Here is a 16,214-nt window from a genome sequence, read left to right as displayed (position 1 = left end):
TTTCTAAATAGAATATTGTCGACATACATTGTACTAGGGACATAATTTAAACTGTTTAATAACCGGGATAAAAGGGCAAATAAAAAGCGTGGGTGTTAATTACAGTAGCATGTTTGTAGTTTTAAACTAGATTAGTTGAAACCTGAGAAATAAGTCGCCTCCTCTTCCTCCCTCCCTTTTTTTTTCTCCTCCTTATTTGCAAAAAGTACCACCCAAATAAAGGCTAATTTGTGGTGAAAGAAAATATATAGATTATTTCAATATAAGTAGTGAAAAAGTTATTGGTTAATAAATTGGCGCAGCGCTGAAATGTGAAAATTGCTCTGGTGTTTAAGGGGCAAAACCCTTAAAGGGGCACTACAGCGAAAAACTGTAAACTTTAAATATGTGCAAACATATACAAATAAGTACATTTTTTTCCAGAGTAAAATGAGCCATAAATTACTTTTTCTCCTATGTTGCTGTCACTTACAGTAGGTAGTAGAAATCTGACAGAAGTGACAGGTCTTAGACATAGCCCATCTCTTTATAGGGGATTCTCAAGGATAAATTTATTTTCAAAAGCACTTAGTGAATGTCATTTGCTATGTCCAACTGCCAAAAAACTGTATAGGGAGAAGGGAAGCTGGCCAGCATCCTTGTTTAAATCCTTTTAAGGGAATATCTTTATAAAGAATAAAAGCCTTGCTGAGAATCCCCTATGAAGAGATGAACTAGTCCAAAACCTGTCACTTCTGTCAGATTTCTACTGCCTACTTTAAGTGAAAGCAACATAGGAGAAAAGTAATTTATGGCTCATTTTACTCTGGAAAAAATGTACTTCTTATTTGTATATGTTTGCACATATTTTAAATTTTACAGTTTTTCGCTGTAGTGCCCCTTTAAGGTAGCCATACATCTAATGATGTATGGGAAGATTCGACCAAGAGACAAATCTCTCCCCAATTAAATCTGATAAGAGAGACCTCTGTCAGCTGCCCATACAACACAGGCCGATTCCCAATCCATGCCACATAGGAATGCATCGCTACCCCGACGCTGTCCCCTCTGATAATGTCCCCGCGTGCCCAGGTGCAATATATACATTACCTTTCCACAGGCTCCGGGCGCACTCCACTTGCCATACACATGTGCCACCTGGTTGCCTAGTAACTTGCCCCCGTGTATGACGTCATAAGTGCACCCCTTACTAGGAAACCATGTGGGGTGCGTGTGTATGGCGAGTGGGGTGCGTCCGGAGCCTGCGGCGGAAATGTAATGTATACATTGCACCGGGGGGGGGGGGGGGGGGGAACACACTAGGGGAATTCGTCGATGGTTGCAAAATTGCACACTGTTCTTGCCGCGCACCCGATAGAGCAAGTCGGCCCAACATCTTGCAGCATGCGTGATCGACTATGCGACCAATTTTGGGGCCGAAATTGGTTGCATTGATGGTCAGGCATGTACTTGGTGGCTTTGTTTTTGTAGACAATTCAATGAATCGGGTGGTCGATCGGCCGCCAAGTGGCCTGATGAGGTGAAGTGGTTAAGCCACTTATGGATTTGGTCTGGATGTGCAGATTTATGCAGCTCAAAACTGCACAGATCTTTGTGTAGCCAGTAGTGAATGAGTCTCAACAATTTATAACATAGTTTTTGAAATGGCGAAAACGGGCAGCCATAAATCTGCAAAAGGAGCCCCCAGCGGAGTAGGGAGGCCAGAGCAGTGCTGGCCAGTGGCTGCTGCTCTCTTCCACTCTGACCTGTTCTATTTGTGGCGGAGGATCCTGCTCTACTTGCTTATTGGAGACACCTGGATGCTGCATTCTGGGAACAACTGCTGCAGTTGTCATGTGAATGACAGCGCTGTATTGCTGCAGGCCCAAGGATGACAACTGTGTGTAAATTTATGGGCAGTCTGTGAAAATAGGCACCTTTTTGGCCTCATCCATCACAAACCTGCCTGTAAATTGACTTTGCTGTCCCCAGCGCCAGACTTCCATCCTAATGAGTGCCTTGGACCTAAACACACCAGATGAGTTTTTCTCTCAATATCAGATCTGCTGCCACCAATGAAGCCAGAGCAGGATCATCCACCAGGCAACCTAGGTGGGTGCTTGGGGCTCAGTGGGCATCAAGGGGCCCACCAGCTACCTTCTACGACCTCCCCCCATTTCAGCTCACCAAAAAGACAATAAGGTGGCCCCAAATCTCCTACCTTGCCTAGGGCCCCATTACAATCCATCTCTGAATGCAGCCAGATGGAATCTGTGGCCAAACATGCATTTGTTGGTAAATTAAGTACAATTCCCCCCCCCCCCCCCCCTCCTTAGGAAGTTAAAGGTACACCTGAAATGAGAGGAATATGGTGGCTGCCATATTTATTTCCCTTTACATATTACACGTTATTACAAGAGGATTAGATTTAATAAACTTGATTAAATTGAATAGACGAGTGTTCTTTTGACCTTTTTATGCAAAAGCTAGGGAAACTAGACCAAGGGTCAGACTGCATATTACAGAACAATTGGACAGTTACTGCCGGTTCTAATTAGAGGGGGATACCCCAGGTGACATGAGATAGATATGGGTATGTACAATGCCAAGCACACAGATAACTGCTATGTTCCTTTTTTTTTTTCTTTCTCTGCCTGAAAGAGTTAAATATCAAATATGTAAGTGGCTGACTCGGACAGGAAGTGACTACAGTGTGACCCTCACTGATAAGAAATTCCAGCTATAAAATACTTTCCTAGCAGAAAATGGCTTCTGAGAGCAGGAAAGAGATAAAAAAGGTTCAATAGTTCATAGATTTTTAGCTCTGGCATACTTCAATGAATGCGTCATTGAGCAAAAACAATTAAACAGTTAAAACTTAAAAAGTAGATTTAAGCATAAAATAAAACTGTGGAGTATCTTAAGTCATTGTTAGGATAAGGAAGATACAATTGTTTCATTAGTTTTTCGCTTCGGGTGTCCTTTAAGGGCTGAGACCCACTAGGAGTGCTTTGGCAGTGGCTGCCATTCGCCAATGATTGGCAAAGAGTTACGCCAGCACATCCCTATGGTGGGTGGGGGTAATACTAGCAGCATTGTGATTGTAAAAGTCTGCTTGCAGCATTTTGTGATCGATCCTGGAGCAATGTCATCAGTGGCTACAGTAGCCAATATGTGATCACTCCAGGAATCTCTGCGATCACTTCAGAGTTCACACGGCTTTGTGGATGCTTTGCGATTGCCGCAAAGGACCCGTAGAGGGTATTGTCCTAAAGCTATATTGTAATAGACCCTGGAAAAAGCAAAAACCTGCATGGTCCCATTTCTGTTACAGGTATTTCATTCCGTTTACTTTTTGAAGCTCGATTACTAAACAAAAATTATTCTACTATGAACTCCTGTACTGAAATGGTGTAACTGACACGTGCCATATCTGGCATATGCCAAAACCATAATCTGTTAGGGCCTGAGCCCACTAATAGCACTATGAAGCACGCTGCCCTGCAGCCAGGTGACAGCCGGTATCGCAGTATGAGCAGGGCCAGATTTACCATAAGGCACTGTAGGCACATGCCTACAGGCGCCTAATGATAGAAAGGCGGCTCACTCTCCTCCCCAAGTGCCTCTTTCTCTCCTTCCCTATGCAGAGTCCTGATGAGAGTGTAAATGAGAGGCTACTTTCCCAGCTCTCAGGATTCCACTTTTGAGATCTCTCTTCAGTTAGAGGCACCTCTAGCTACTTAGTACTGAGGTTCCTCTCAGGCCCAGATTTACATCACAGAAGCCTATAGGCACAGATGTCTTGGCACCCTAGACTCCGACCTCCATGAACCTACAAACACCCACTGAACCGCACCGCAAGTGTGCTGGCTGTCCCAGCTGTCACTTCTCCCTTACTTCCCTTGCCTCTCATAGGTGACTACAGGTGCCCCTTAGTATTAGGTAGCCAGAGCTATCCTCAGTAATAAGTAACTAGTGGTGCCACAAGTATTAGGTAGCTAGAGTTGCCCCTTAGTATTAGGTAGACAGAAGTACTCCCAATATTAAGTAGCTAGAGATGCCCCCAAGTATTAGGTAGCTAAAGGAACTAAGAAGCTAGAGGAGCCCCCGACTGAAGAGAGATCTGGTCAGTGGAATGCCAAGAGCCGGGTGAGCAACCTCTCATTTACACTCTCATCAGGACTCTGCGTAGAGAAAGAGAGGGAGGCACTCAGGAAGGGTAGTGAGCCGCCTTTCCATCATCATGCGCTTGTAGGCACGTGCCTATAGTGCCTTATAGTAAATCCGGCCCTGGTTCCTCTAGCTACCTAATACTTAGGTCACCTCTAGCTACTTAAATACTTTCACCTCCTGGACGTAGAAGCTACGTCCAGGAGGCCATGTGCTCTCCCGCGGCCGATCGCACGCGCACTCCCGGCCGCAGATCGTTAGCCCAGGAATCAATGAAACGGGCCATGGTGCCCGATCACTGATTCCTCTCCCCCACAGAAAAAGGATGGCTTCTCTCGGGAGCCCTGCTTTTTCTGCCTCCTACGTCCCTCTAAGCGTGCATGTTTCGCTTAGTGACGTCATGTAAACAAACCTAAGGTTGCCATCTTGTGGCCAAAAAGTAAACTACATCTACATTAAAAATAAAAAAAATATAGATTTACATTAAAAAATTACTATTTACATCCCATCTTCCCAAAAATACCCAAATAAAATGTTTAATAATTAAAAAAAAAATTACAAAAAAAAAAAACACAAATATTTACCTAAGGGTCTAAACTTTTTTTAAATATGCATGTAAAGATGAAATATTTCTATATTTTTTTTTATTATAAGCTTGTAAATAGTGATGGATGCAAAACGGAAAAAATGCACTTTTATGTCCAAATAAAAATATTGTCGCCATACATTGTGATAGGGACATAATTTAAACGGTGTAATCACCGGGACAAATGTGCAAATACAATACGTGGGTTTTAATTATGGAGGCATGTATTATTTTAAAACTATAATGGCCGAAAACTGAGAAACGATGAATTTTTTCAGTTTTTTTTTCTTATTCTTACTATTAAAATGCATTTACAGTAAAATGGCTTTTAGCAAAATGTACCCCCCAAAGAAAGCCTAATTGGTGGCGGAAAAAACAAGATATAGATCAGTTCATTGTGATAAGTAGTGATAAAGTTATAGGCTAATGAATGGGAGTTGAACATTGCTCGGATGCATAAAGTGAAAACGACTGAGGGCTGAAGTAGTTAATATTGAGGGTACTTCCAGGGGCGTAGGGCCTGTGGTCGCAACGGTCGCCTTGGCGACCGGGCCCGGCTCCTGAAGAGGCGGGGGAGGGGCCCGGGGGGCCCATGTCCGTTTGGACTCGGAGATCCCTGCGTGCGTTATTGGGAGGGGGGAGCTGCAGCCGTGGGGAGGGCAGCCCGACCTCTCCCCGGGCCCCCCCCCCTCAGATGCAGAGTGCGCGGCGCACGGAAGCGCTGTAGGCAGAACTCACCTGCCTGCGTTCCAAGCGCCGCTGGTCTCCTCCCGCTCTGCATAGATCTGCTGTTACACACTGCTTCCGGCTAAACAGGAAGCAGTGTGTAACAACATCTATACAGAGCGGGAGGAGACCAGCGGCGCAGGGACGGAGGTGAGTTCCGCCTACAGCGCTTCCGTGCGCTGCGCACTCTGCATCTGAGGGGGAGAGGAAGGGAGGGAGAGGGCAGCTAGCGACCTACCTACCTACCTAACCTACCCTGGGGGGCCAGCTACCTACCTAACCTATCCTGGGGGGCAGCTACCTACCTAACCTACCCTGGGGGGCCAGCTACCTACCTAACCTATCCTGGGGGGCAGCTACCTACCTAACCTACCCTGGGGGGCCAGCTACCTACCTAACCTATCCTGGGGGGCCAGCTACCTACCTAACCTATCCTGGGGGGCCAGCTACCTACCTAACCTATCCTGGGGGGCCAGCTACCTACCTAACCTATCCTGGGGGGCCAGCTACCTACCTAACCTATCCTGGGGGGCCAGCTACCTACCTAACCTATCCTGGGGGGCCAGCTACCTACCTAACCTATCCTGGGGGGCCAGCTACCTACCTAACCTATCCTGGGGGGCCAGCTACCTACCTAACCTATCCTGGGGGGCCAGCTACCTACCTAACCTATCCTGGGGGGCCAGCTACCTACCTAACCTATCCTGGGGGGCCAGCTACCTACCTAACCTATCCTGGGGGGCCAGCTACCTACCTAACCTATCCTGGGGGGCCAGCTACCTACCTAACCTATCCTGGGGGGCCAGCTACCTACCTAACCTATCCTGGGGGGCAGCTACCTACCTAACCTATCCTGGGGGGCCAGCTACCTACCTAACCTATCCTGGGGGGCCAGCTACCTACCTAAGCTATCCTGGGGGGCCAGCTACCTACCTAAGCTATCCTGGGGGGCCAGCTACCTACCTAAGCTATCCTGGGGGGCCAGCTACCTACCTAAGCTATCCTGGGGGGCAGCTACCTACCTAAGCTATCCTGGGGGGGCAGCTACCTAACCTAAGCTATCCTGGGGGGGCAGCTACCTAACCTATCCTGGGGGGGCAGCTACCTAACCTATCCTGGGGGGGCAGCTACCTAACCTATCCTGGGGGGGCAGCTACCTACCTAACCTATCCTGGGGGGCCAGCTACCTACCTAACCTATCCTGGGGGGCCAGCTACCTACCTAACCTATCCTGGGGGGCCAGCTACCTACCTAACCTATCCTGGGGGGCCAGCTACCTACCTAACCTATCCTGGGGGGCAGCTACCTACCTAACCTATCCTGGGGGGCCAGCTACCTACCTAACCTATCCTGGGGGGCCAGCTACCTACCTAACCTATCCTGGGGGGCCAGCTACCTACCTAACCTATCCTGGGGGGCCAGCTACCTACCTAACCTATCCTGGGGGGCCAGCTACCTACCTAACCTATCCTGGGGGGCCAGCTACCTACCTAACCTATCCTGGGGGGCCAGCTACCTACCTAACCTATCCTGGGGGGCCAGCTACCTACCTAAGCTATCCTGGGGGGCAGCTACCTACCTAAGCTATCCTGGGGGGCAGCTACCTAACCTATCCTGGGGGGGCAGCTACCTAACCTATCCTGGGGGGGCAGCTACCTAACCTATCCTGGGGGGGCCAGCTACCTACCTAACCTATCCTGGGGGGCAGCTACCTACTCTAACCTATCCGGGGGGGCAGCTACCTACTCTAACCTATCCTGGGGGAAAGCTACCTAATCTATCCTGGGGGGCAGCTACCTAACCTATCCTGGGGGGCACCTACCTCATCTAACCTATACTGGGGGGCAGCTACCTCATCTAACCTATACTGGGGGGCACCTACCTATCTAACCTGGGGGCACTTAATTGTCTAACCTGTATTCGGGGCACCTAGCTAGCCTATACAGGTGGCAACTATACTGGCTACCTATATTGGAGGCACCTACCTAACTAACCTATACTGGGGGCACCTACCTATCTAACCTATGCTGGGGGCAACTATTCTGGCTACCTATATTAGAGGCACCCACCTAGCTAACCTGTACTGGCGGCGCCTGCCTATCTAACCTATACTGGGGGCAACTATACTGGCTACCTATGCTGGAGGCACCTACCTGGCTAACCTATACCGGGGGCAACTATACTGGCGTACCTATGCCTGGCTACCTATACTGGGGGGACCTATAGCTGGCTATAGGGATTCGGATATGTGTGTGCGTCGGGTGTTGCCGGGGGAGGGGGGGCTGTTGTTGCCGTGGGGGGGGGGGCCCACATCCAGATTCCGCATCGGGGCCCAGAGGTTTGTAGCTACGCCACTGGGTACTTCTGCCTACCAAATACTAAGGGACACCTGTAGCTACCTAAGACTGGTAAGGGAGAAGTGACAGCTGGGCCAGTCAGCACACTTGTGGTGCGGTTCGGTGGGGGTTTGTAGGTTCATGGAAGGCAATGCCTAAGGTGCCAGGACATCTGTGCCTATAGGCTCCTGTGAGGTAAATCCGGGCCTGAGTATGAGGGTAACATTTTTTTTTTTATTTTTTTTTACTTCATGTACATTTTTTCAAAGGTTACCAGGAGTGCATTTTTATGTTTCTGTACCGCCTGTTTTTGTACCTTGTAATAATGGAATTGTTATTGCTGTGAGCAGTCTCACGTTGCTTCAGAAAACAGTGCGTGTGTTATCAGTATATCAGGCTCACCCACATCCCCCTGGCCATGCTACCAATATACACACTATTTATATCACCTGAAACTGAGGAGCGGGTTAAGCTTGTTTGGAATGTTTGCTTGGAAAGCGCAGACAGTACAGGTTACAAAAAATACTACAGTACTGCTGGAATCCTTCAGTGCAGTGCGGGGAAATCACCAGTCATGTGTGCTGTGTGCAGATTCCAGCGGGTCAAAAGGAGAGTGGCTTTGTAAAAAGAATCGTGTGTGTGTGTGTGTGTGTTTTTGGGAGCATGAAGACAAGAAAAAAATCCTATGTTGCTGTACTTTCTTTAAATTGATGTGCATTAACATATTGTGCTTCCTTGTAGTCTGCACTGTACAAAGTGGGTTTGTCCAGAGAGCTGACGGAATATTTCAGTCTGTTCATTACACACAGAGATGACAGCGGAGTATTCACAGGTAAGTACTGCTGGCCAGGATATTCCATTGCATCGCTGTTACACGAGACCTATGCTTATATATATTTATCTGTTCCGCTGTATAGAAACTCTATAGGTGCATGAGGGTAGGGATTGTATGTACCGGTAATACTAAAATATTAAAGGAAACCTGAACTTGCAAGTAGATGGACACTGCGCCTGCACGGCCCCGGCTGCGCGCATCTTCATTCGCACTCCCATTGCCGGGAGCATTAGGGTACATACACACATCCAATTTTGATTGGCCAATAGGTGGCCAAGACTTAATGTACTATGAGATTATGAGAGTTTACCTACCCAATTTGTTTATAGAATTCAAATTCTCTTGGCCCTCATAGTACATGAAATTGGTAAAACCAGCCAATCCAAAGTGGATGTGTGCACCCTAAAGCCTCTCATATACACATGTAAGGGGCATGTAGCCCAGTGAGGATCGGGACCTGATCCCTCAAGTGACCTTGCAGGGCTGACGTACAGATGCGCTGCTAGCCTACAGGGTAGTGACATGTTCTGTTGCTATGCGAGGGAGAGGGGAGAGAGGTGGCAGAGAGCCGATGGAGTTGAATGCCTGTGATGTCACAGCCGTAGTGAGAGGGGAGAATAATGCTATCGGCCGAATCTATTCGCCTGGCTGATCGCTGGCCGAGAAGTTGGGCGGCAGCTGTTCTTATGCTACAGAGGCAGTGGAGAATCAACTCTTGCACAGGACAGAAGGAAAGCCGAGAAATGCACCCAGTATGTAAGCTTAGCCTGTCTGATTCCCCCTCACCTGTGTCTAATCGCAAGTTGTAATTTGATCCTGCAGATGTCAGCTTAATGCCATGCTCATTCAAAACAACTGGATGTTAACAATATTTCTGCTTACATTAAAGCAGATTTATAGCTAGAGATGCGAGCGAACAGATCGGCAGCGAATCGCTATGTGCCTGCACTACTTCCGGCTCGCTATGACCCGTAGTAGCACAGCTGCGCTGGACTGGCGGTGCGCGTCTTTGATCGCGCGCCCGTTGCCGGGCACTCTCTGCGCATGAGCATGACGTCCCTCATGACGTCACGCACATGCGCAGAAAGTGCCCGGCAACAGGCGCGCGATCAAAGACGCGCACCGCCGGCCCAGCGCAGCTGTGCTACTACGGGTCATAGCGACCCGGAAGTAGTACAGGGTGAGGGGTTCGAGGACATCCCTATTTATTGCAGGATTTGTATGAGCTGTAACAAAGAAATGTTTTTCTTGAAATGTTATTATGCTGTTGCTTAACTTTTAGAGCAGAGAAGCAGTTCTGCGTTCAGGTCCGCTTTAACTAGAAAAAAAATATATTATTTGGGCACTCTGATTATCAAGTTATGAGAGAGATGATTTTTTTTTTTTTTTTTTTTTTTTTTTTTTTTGTGATGGTTATCTAGAGCTGGGCTACAAAACGTAGGGTGCCAATCAGGGGAGTAACTAGAAATCACTGGGCCCCCCTGCAAAACTTTGGATAGGGCCCCCCAGCTGCTAGAGGGGGGAGCGCTGATGGTAGCCTGAGGGAAGGGGAGGGAGTCAGGCCCCCCTTCCCCTCTGCAGTTTGTGCCTGCTGCTCCCCCTTCCTGCACTGCGCCGCACCCTGCCCCTACAAATGGCTCTAGAGGGTCCCAGAGCCCCCCCCCTCTCTTAGGCTTCTCCCCCTAAGGGCCCCTCTGAGGCTGCATCCCTTGCAGGGGCTATTGCTATGCCCCTGGTGCCAATTATAAATTAAACAAAAACCTACTGTTGCGATAAATGTACAACAAAAACGTATAACCAGAGCAATTATCCACACACAACACATCATCAGAAAATCAGACACTAACAAAGTAAAGCAACTGATCTCGGCAGAATACTTGCAACAGAGACTTGTCTTGCTTTCCCAGCTGAGTCCTGTCCTGAAACTAGGTGTGCATAATGTGAGCATATGCCAACCGCCCACATGACAAGACAAATAAATAACATTTATATTGCGCTTTTCTCCTGGCGGACTCAAAGCGCCAGAGCAGCAGCCACTAGGGCATGCTCTATAGGCAGTAGCAGTGTTAGGAAGACTTGCCTAAGGTCTCCTACTGAATAGGTGCTGGCTTACTGAACAGGCAGAGCCGAGATTCGAACCCAGGTCTCCTGTGTCAGAGGCAGAGCCCTTAACCATTACATCATCCAGCCACTGGATCATTGGACATTACTTGCAATGGTTTCTAGTTGCGAGTTTAAATGCCCTGCAACTGCTGGGTCACATCTCCACTTGTGGATGACCCCTTTCATTTTCATATCAGCTATTTACACACATTCATGCAAAAAAAAATAATTTGCATTAGTAAGTTGAGGCAATTTGGACTGCAATTTTTTTTTTCTTTACAGGTCAGAAAAACAATGCAAACTGTATAAATTTCACAATTGTGCCATTGTGAAATGTTTATAGTTTGCGTTGTTTTTATTATATAGGTGCAGGTAAAAAGCGAACTTTCTTATTCAAAATATTTACACACATTAGGTTAAACTAAATAAAGACCATCTTGGGGGAGAATCATGCTTGCCTGCAGTGTTCTAGGCAGCAGTTGTGGTGTGCACTCTGCAGCGATGTTTAGTATATAGGAGGATTTGTGCTTCTTTTTGAGAATTGCGGGTTTACTTGTTGAACAGAATACCTTGATTAAGGCTCCCTGCACACTGCAAATCCGTATTCCGATTCCGATTCCGTTTCCGATTTTCCTTGAATACATTCAACAGAAAAACGGATCAAAAAACGCAGCATGCAGTTAAGATTAAAAATCTGAATCGGAATCGGATGTAAAAACAGATTAAAAAGCGGAATCGGAATCTGAAATGCATGCAGTGTGCAAGAGGCCTAAAGTTGCATAAGAAACGGAACACCGCTCATCACACCACCATACCAAAATAGGAGCAGGACCAGCCGAGCTATACGATCACAAATGGAAGGAATGGCCGCTCAACCGAATGGAATAAAAGTCCAATCTTTATTGTCATTGTTCTGGACAGAGACAAATCGGCTGTCTCTGTACAGAACAATGGACTATAAAGATTGGACTATTCGGTTGAGCGGACATCCCTTCCATCCTCCATTCCATTTGAGAACACATTGATTAGCTGGCCACTGAGCAACATGGCTTTATATCACTCATCCCAAAACTGTCACCAGAAACAATAGCTAACAATCCTTTAGGAGACAAGGTGACGTGTGTTTGTGACCGGTACCCTTTGTCTTCTGTAATCTTGCTTTCTAAATGTTACGCAACCTCTTGCTTTCAGAATGAATGACACTGTACATTTATCATTTTCCTTAGTGGTGAAGCGAATTGCACATTTTGAAATCCCTTTCCTCACTGTTTGGAAGATAAAAGACGACCACTTCCAGATCGACATCAGGAAATGGTAAGTTTAATGGCCAATGCCCCCAACTCCATTGCTGCACTATCCAAGTTATGCCACACCGCAATTGCTTTTAGCACAAGTACAAACGCATGGAAAATGCAACAGATCTGAAGCTTGCAATCACCTCCAATACCTTTATTACTCGTTCACATGAGTAGCTGGCATGTACTGCATTATTTTGGTAAATAAATCTATATATCCAGTTCTATATCCTGTACAATCTTCATACCTTCTCTTCCAGGTACATGGATCCCTCTACCGATGCTATGTTGATAGGCTGTAAAGCTGCCATAGATGTTCTGTACTGTCAGGTGGGTGTCACAGCTATGAACCTAAAGATGTAAAGCAGGTGCAGAGGCATAACTAGAAATCAGTGGGCCCCATAACATTTTTAGGAGGGGGGGATCTAGTTTCAGTACACTGCTGCTTAGCATGTAGTTACATGTATAAGATGGGGGGCAGAACACCACCAAAATTCAGCAGAGATTATTCTTCCTGCGCCAACTCTAAAAATAAAATAAAAATAAATAAATAAATTAAATTGGTAAGCCACGAGAGCTGCTGACCAGCTTTTACACCGCTCTAATTAAATCCATCCTCTGCTCCTCCATCATCTGGTATGCAGGTGCAACCACCACCAGCAACAGGTATAAGCTCCAAAGAGTGATTAATTCAACTGAAAAGATCATTGGTGCCCCCCTGCCACCTCTAGACCTCCTTCACACCATTAGATTGGGGACAAGGGCCACCAGGCTTTCTCATGACCCCTCCCACCCTGGCAGTTGCTTCTTAAAGCTCCTCCCATCGGGTTGCCATTACAGAACCATCTCCTCAAAAACTACTAGACACAGGAGCATCTTCTTCCACCAGGCAGGCCTCCTACTGAACTCTAACTCCCAGGTCTGCCATCTTGCAGCACCATAGCCCCTGTGACTGTACTATCCCCATGCAGCATACTCCGAACCGCTGAACTCGCCTTCACAGCTCTGTACCTCTCCCGCAGCTGTTCTGAGTACTTTGCTTGCCCCTTTGCTATAATTTGTATGCTTCTCATGCTTGTATATAAGCATCCCTTTACATCTATGCTGGGTTTGCTATATGTTGGATACCTTTTGCTATATGTCTGTGTTTGCTATATGTTCTACTGCCAAGCCTATGTGTACCACCGATAATTCCAGGCATGCCAATCGGCGTACTTGGCGAATAAAGTTGATTCTGATTCTTTTCAACTAGGTCTATTTTTGGGTTCAGCAGTGAATACACCCATACCAGCAAGTCAAGCAGTCTAGTGCGTTTGCCATTGGATGGCCATTTTGTCTCTTCAGATCGGGCATCTGGCAACTTATTCCTTCCTAAACTTTTACTGAGCTGATATTGTAGTATTTGAAATAATGCAGAGGGGGCTGCAGTTTTTATTTGGCTTATAATGTAGTAACCAAATATTATATAGTGAACATTTTGTAGCAAAATATATTGCCTACTATACACTAGCTGGTTTTTTTTTTTTTTTTTTTTCCCCAGGCTGTTGAAGAACTCGAAATGAATTGGTCCGAACCAACCGAGGAGCAGAGGCAAAAGCTCCAGCACTGTATAAAGACAGAGGATAAAATCAAGGTAGTGTCTGGGCTCATGAGTCCTCTAGACTTGTTATTTGAGCTAAAGAAATTGTCTTTATATTTGTAATGTCTGTTCAGGGAAGGAGGGACTAGAAATCAGTTTATTATTATTATTATTATTATTATTATTATTATTGTGCCAAGATATGAAACAGAAGTACACTTTTCCCTTAACCTTTTAGCAGCCACATAAAGTAAAACTGTGGCTGCAGGGCCATATTTTTCCTGCTGCTGGGGAAGTGTAACTTCCCCAGCCTGATGGGCTATGAAAAGCAGGTGGCAGGGGGCTTTGACCTGTTCTGGATGGCTGGATTGGCTTCTTTTCTCCTCCACTGTGGTCGCGCTGAACTTCCGACATCCATCTTCTGGTTCCCGATCACATGATATGACTAGATGGAGATCCAGAGACTCTTCCACCGCCGAGTGGTGCTGTAACGTTGACGCCATCCCCTGGATTCCGATCATATCATGTGACCGGGAACCAGAAGACATGTCGGAATTTCAGCGCTACCACGGTGGAGGAGAGAAGAAGCCGATCCAGCCATCCGGAATAGGTAAATATGAGAGCTCCCTGCCGCCCGCTCTGCATGACTGCTCTAGGCAGCACAAGTTCTGCCGGCTAAGGTCAATAATTTGTTTGAGGATGCTAAAAGGTTAAAGGGAAACTTAAAGGGGAACTGAAGAGAGAGGTATATGGAGGCTGTCATGTTTATTTCCTTTTAAACAATACCAGTTGCCTGGCAGCCCTGCTGATCCTCTGCCTCTAATACTATTAGCCATAACCCCTGAACAAGCATGCAGCAGATCAGGTGTTTCAGTGGTTCAGACTTATAAGTCTGATCTGACAAGACTAGCTGCATGCTTGTTTCTGGTTTTAATCAGATACTACTGCAGAGAAATAGACCAGCAGGGCTGCCAGGCAACTGGTATTGATTAAAAGGAAATAAACATGACAGCCTCCATATACCTCTCTCTTCAGTTCCCCTTTAAGTGACATAAGTAGATTGGCATTTGTATGTACAGTGCCAACTACACAAATTAATATGCTGTTGCTTTTCTTTTGGAAGAATTGATATTCAGCTATGCATCTGACAGTTTTTTTTTTTTTTCTCCAGTCGGCCAACCCAGTTGGACTATAGCCTCCCTCAGGAATTAGTTTACCTGGCAGATAACTGGGCTTTTGAGAGCAGGGGATAGAAAAAAAGGTCTATAGTTCATATATTACAGCATTGAGACACTGGACAGACTGGGTCATTGAGGTCAGACTAAACAATAAATCTTTTTTCCATTTTGAAACCTAACCTAAAAAGTCATTTTTAAGAAGTAGGAGAATAGATACAATTGTTTATCTAGAGAAGGATTAAGATAAAATGTGTCTCAAGTCAAGCTAGAAGCATCGGTACTCCCATTAGTCATTTTGGCAAGTTGAGGTGGGAGAGGAGTCAATGTGGCAACTGCGCCCTTGACACCCAGCAGGCCCCAGGGACACACAAAGCTCGGGTTCAAAATCTGGACTGACTGTCGGACCCAGGGGTGGTTATTATCTGCAGCCCCAAAAGGACTTTGCCTCTGTCTCTCTCTTCCTGCCTTGGTTCTTCTCTTTGTCTCTCTTAGCTATCCCTTCTTTCTTTCTATCTCTCTTTCTCTATTCACTCTTTTCCAGGACACACTGCGGGGCATCTGGAGCTGCTGCGGAGCGAGCGAGCGCCATCGGTAGTTGGCAGGCTGCTCCCCTCACATAGCACTCCAGTTTTCCCCACGCGTCCTTCACTACAGTTATGGGCGATATGTATATATAGGGATATGCTTACTTGTACTACTGTACCGATTGTATGTGTTGAATTGCATGCATGTGTTTGTACCATCTCCGACCCTGTATGAGCCAAAAATAATACCGGGTACAACCCCAGTTGTACTTGGCGAAATAAATATGATTCTGATTCTGCTACTTACTATTTAGAGAGGGAAGCCTCAGGATCCTAATGAGGCTTCCCTCTGTTAAAGAAACCACACCCCCCCCCCCCTGCTGAGCGCTGCCTCCCTTCACATCGGGGACGTGCAGCGCCTCTTCCTAGATCAAGTGCTCCCAATGGCCGCGCATGCACAGTAGCGGGGCACCCGCGGCCCTGTACTACTGCGTATGCGCGGGCGGACTTAGTCGGCTATTGCGCAGCCCCGATACATGGAGGAGCTGTGCAGCCCCGATGTGATTAGCCACAATGCACTAATCTTCTGGGGGGCTGTGCTCAGCAACAGGATACCACAGATTAGTGAGGGAAGCCTCAATCCAGAGGCTTCCCTCTTAAAGGAGTACTGTAGGGGAAAAAGAGTTGAACTTACCTGGGACTTCTAATGGTCCCCCGCACGCATCCTGTGCCCGCGCAGCCACTCACCAGTGCTCTGGCCCCGCCTCTGGTTCACTTCCGGAATTTGCGACTTTAAAGTCGGAAAACTACTGCGCCTGCATGGCCACATACACCGTGAGTGTACTGCGCAGATCCAGTACTGTCTGCGCCTGTTCAGTACGCTCCTGGTGATGTCAGCCGGAG

General features: G+C 47.0%; 1 protein-coding gene across 1 annotated transcript in view; it reads left to right on the top strand.

Annotated features, from left to right (window-relative positions):
• The window catches only part of SNX31 (sorting nexin 31), a 101,003-nt gene that overhangs the window by 60,610 nt on the left and 24,179 nt on the right, over positions 1-16,214 (top strand). Inside the window, exons 7-10 of the mRNA XM_068238395.1 lie at positions 8,539-8,629; positions 11,962-12,049; positions 12,291-12,360; positions 13,571-13,663. Of these exons, the coding sequence (XP_068094496.1) occupies positions 8,539-8,629; positions 11,962-12,049; positions 12,291-12,360; positions 13,571-13,663 (342 nt within the window). The remainder of the gene's footprint in view (positions 1-8,538; positions 8,630-11,961; positions 12,050-12,290; positions 12,361-13,570; positions 13,664-16,214) is intronic.

This window comes from Hyperolius riggenbachi, chromosome 5 (genome assembly GCF_040937935.1).
Source record: "Hyperolius riggenbachi isolate aHypRig1 chromosome 5, aHypRig1.pri, whole genome shotgun sequence".
Taxonomy (NCBI): domain Eukaryota; kingdom Metazoa; phylum Chordata; class Amphibia; order Anura; family Hyperoliidae; genus Hyperolius; species Hyperolius riggenbachi.
Note: the sequence above shows the minus strand (reverse complement) of the source record. Positions and strands in the feature narration are given on the sequence as shown.